At 55.3% G+C, this 2,726-nt stretch overlaps 1 protein-coding gene across 1 annotated transcript in view; it reads left to right on the top strand.

The window, feature by feature from the left end:
• Positions 1 to 2,726, top strand: part of ETV5 (ETS variant 5) — a 34,872-nt gene that overhangs the window by 24,289 nt on the left and 7,857 nt on the right. The window contains exons 9-10 of the mRNA XM_019512633.1: positions 823 to 885; positions 2,575 to 2,643. Coding sequence (XP_019368178.1) covers positions 823 to 885; positions 2,575 to 2,643 — 132 coding nt within the window. The remainder of the gene's footprint in view (positions 1 to 822; positions 886 to 2,574; positions 2,644 to 2,726) is intronic.

The following is a 2,726-nucleotide window of genomic DNA, read 5'->3' as shown; positions in this document are numbered from 1 at the left end:
CCCTGTTGAGAATATCCATCGACCTTTGCAGGCTGCCACTTTACTGTGGGTCTCTTCCAAACTAGGAAAACGCCTGCCCTGTTGTATTGTAGCTGCGGCTTCTCTCTGTGGTCACCAAAGGGATGTTCTTGCAAAGGGAATGAAGGGGGAGGGAGGGGTGGAGAGAGGCAGCTGGAGCAGGCAGATGAGAGCAGAGGAGGTGGCTTATAAAGACTTCTAGGAACAATATACAGTGCCTTCCTTGGTAGCATATCAACATCCACAAATGCAGGACCACTCTCTGGAGTCCTCTCTATGGTTCAGCTTGTCTTGCCCATCTAAAACCAAGTGGTAAATAGTTCTGACGTAGGGGCAGGGAAGGAAAAGTTCAGAGTTAAAACCTGCTGTGCTGGTGTGGGGGGGGGTTTTAAGTTGTTAGTTTTCAAGGCAAGAGAGGAAACCCTTTCAGGGAAGTGGCAAGTAAAAGCAAATGCAAGTTAAAGATCAATCCTGCCAGCAAGTGGTTCCTGGAACAACAGCTGCCTTTTGCGTTAACTCCTCCATGTCAGGGCTGTTGTGTTCAGGGGCTTGCCTGGCTTCCTGTTGGCGAAGCAGGCAGCAGACCAATGTAGGCTGGGGAGCAGGGGGTGCCTTAGTCTGGGAAGTGGTTGAAGCTCATCTATCCAGATGCTTGGGCTCTGCTCCCTCGAAGCAGGTCTGTGTGGGTCTGGATGTGAGCATGCAGTCCTGCACTTCCCCATCAGGCCACTTCTTTTCTAGCCTGACCGTGCGAAGCCTGTTGCATTCAGCAGGGCACTAATGCAGCCTCTGTCTCCATTTCAGAAGTGCCTACCTGCCAGTCTTCGTACATGAGAGGAGGGGGCTACTTCCCCGGCAGCCATGATGGTGAGTTGTGCTCACGGGATGATGTGCATCAGGGAGGGGGCAAGGGCTGGCTGTGCACTCTTGGCTTGGACAGAAAAATGGGAACTGATGACTGGATGCAGTCAAGCGATAGTAGGATGCTGGCACTCTCAAAAGGGAGAGGGCCGGGGGGCAGGCTGGGTGAATGTGAGGGTGACTGTTGCCTGGCACTTCTTGCCCACTCCAGCCGCCAAGATCCTGGCAGGATCAGTACAGAGTTTTTCCTCCCTATCACTAACAGGAGAAATCAGAAGGGTACCTGGGGTCACTTCCCAGGCAGGTGGTTACCCAAGGAATCCCCAAAATGGCCACTTCAAAGCAGAGAGGTTTTGCACTGGCTGCCAGCTTGCTTCTGACATGCTTCACTCCAGCTCTTGACAGCAGCGGTGCTTGTGGGCGGGAGGCCTGAGGCAGCCTGAGTCCCACTGAGCATCACTGACCCTAGTCCCTAGGCAAGGCATCTGCATGGCACTGGTGGCCATGCTGGCCATGGCAGCTGATGAGTGGAGGGGCACCCCCTGACTCCCTCAGGCGCCACTGAAATGCATCCCAGGGAAGAGGAGCCTTCTGGGGCTGGGCTGCTGTGTAAGCAGGTGCTACTGCACTGCTACCAAACCCAACCAGCACCCGGCAGCAAGGTTCATCTCCCTGCAGCAGCAAGGCCAGGGCAGGTGCTCAGAGCAAGTGTTTGAATCTACATGGAGGCTGCAGTGTCTTTGCCCTGTGCTGTTCTCCCTGCTGAAGCGGCTCTCAACACCTCAGAGTAACGAGTGCTCGGTGCCAGCCTAGCAGCCGCCTGCCACCTGGCTGAGGCCTGCTATCACTCCTTTGCCACACCGGGTGCGGTCCCCCGAATGCCCATGAACGCAGATGGAGAAGCGAGCCAGCTTTGATTAGAGATCCAATCTGCCTCTCACCGAGGACTCCCATCTCCTCCTGCACACGCAGTTCAGCCCACAGGACACCTTCCTTCCTGCCCCCGAGCTGGCGGTGCTAGGCAGTGATGCTGTCTCTGCAGCTGCTAATAGCGTATCTCCATCCAACTGCCGCCTCACCGGAGCTAACAGACCATCCCAGCTGGGGGAAGAGAAACCGCATGGCTTCTCTCAACCACGCTCCCTGAGGGCTGCCTGCTTGGCACTCTGATTTAGGGAGGGAGCTACATGCTGTATGGTCTGAAGTGAGGTAACTTGCCCCCATGCAAACACAACAGGGGCTTTGGTTACTGCAACTGCTGGAGGGGAAGGGAGGGGAGGGAGGGGAGAACAGACCTGAACTGGGCTCCGGCAGCAGTGAGGGCTCCAGCTTGCTTGCTGACATGAACCTCTAGTCTAAAAAGATCAGGCTTGCTCTCTGAAGCCACCCAAGAAGGCTTGGGGAACAAGGCTTTAGGTTTGTTGGGAAGTTCCTTTAAGGATTTTTTTCCTTCAGAACCAGGGTTGGCCCCTAGGAGTTTCTGTTTTGGGGCTTGGGCCAGACTGGCATGGGGGTCACATTTGGTCTTAAAATTCAGAGGATGAATAAAATGGGGCTTCACCTGAGCATAGATGGGGTGCAGCCCATGTTCCTTGAGTTTTCCCATGTCCCATGGGCGGCTCTCCTGGCTGCTCTGGGTTGGGGAGGGCCATATAGGATGCTGCGCTTAGCTAACTGGCCTGCTTTTCCCTCTAGGGTTTTCCTATGACAAAGATGCCAGGCTGTACTTTGATGACACGTGTGTGGTGCCAGAGAGGCTGGAAGGTAAGCGCAATGCAATGGTGGGAATGTAGTGGGGTGGGTCAGGGAGCTGGCATGGCTTCTCCAGTGGTGGCAGGCCACCAGGG

The sequence above is a fragment of the Gavialis gangeticus genome, unplaced genomic scaffold (assembly GCF_001723915.1).
Source record: "Gavialis gangeticus isolate Ggan-Ray unplaced genomic scaffold, GavGan_comp1, whole genome shotgun sequence".
Taxonomy (NCBI): Eukaryota; Metazoa; Chordata; order Crocodylia; family Gavialidae; genus Gavialis; species Gavialis gangeticus.
The sequence above is the reverse complement of the archived record's forward strand: the minus strand, read 5'-3'. Positions and strand labels throughout refer to the sequence as shown.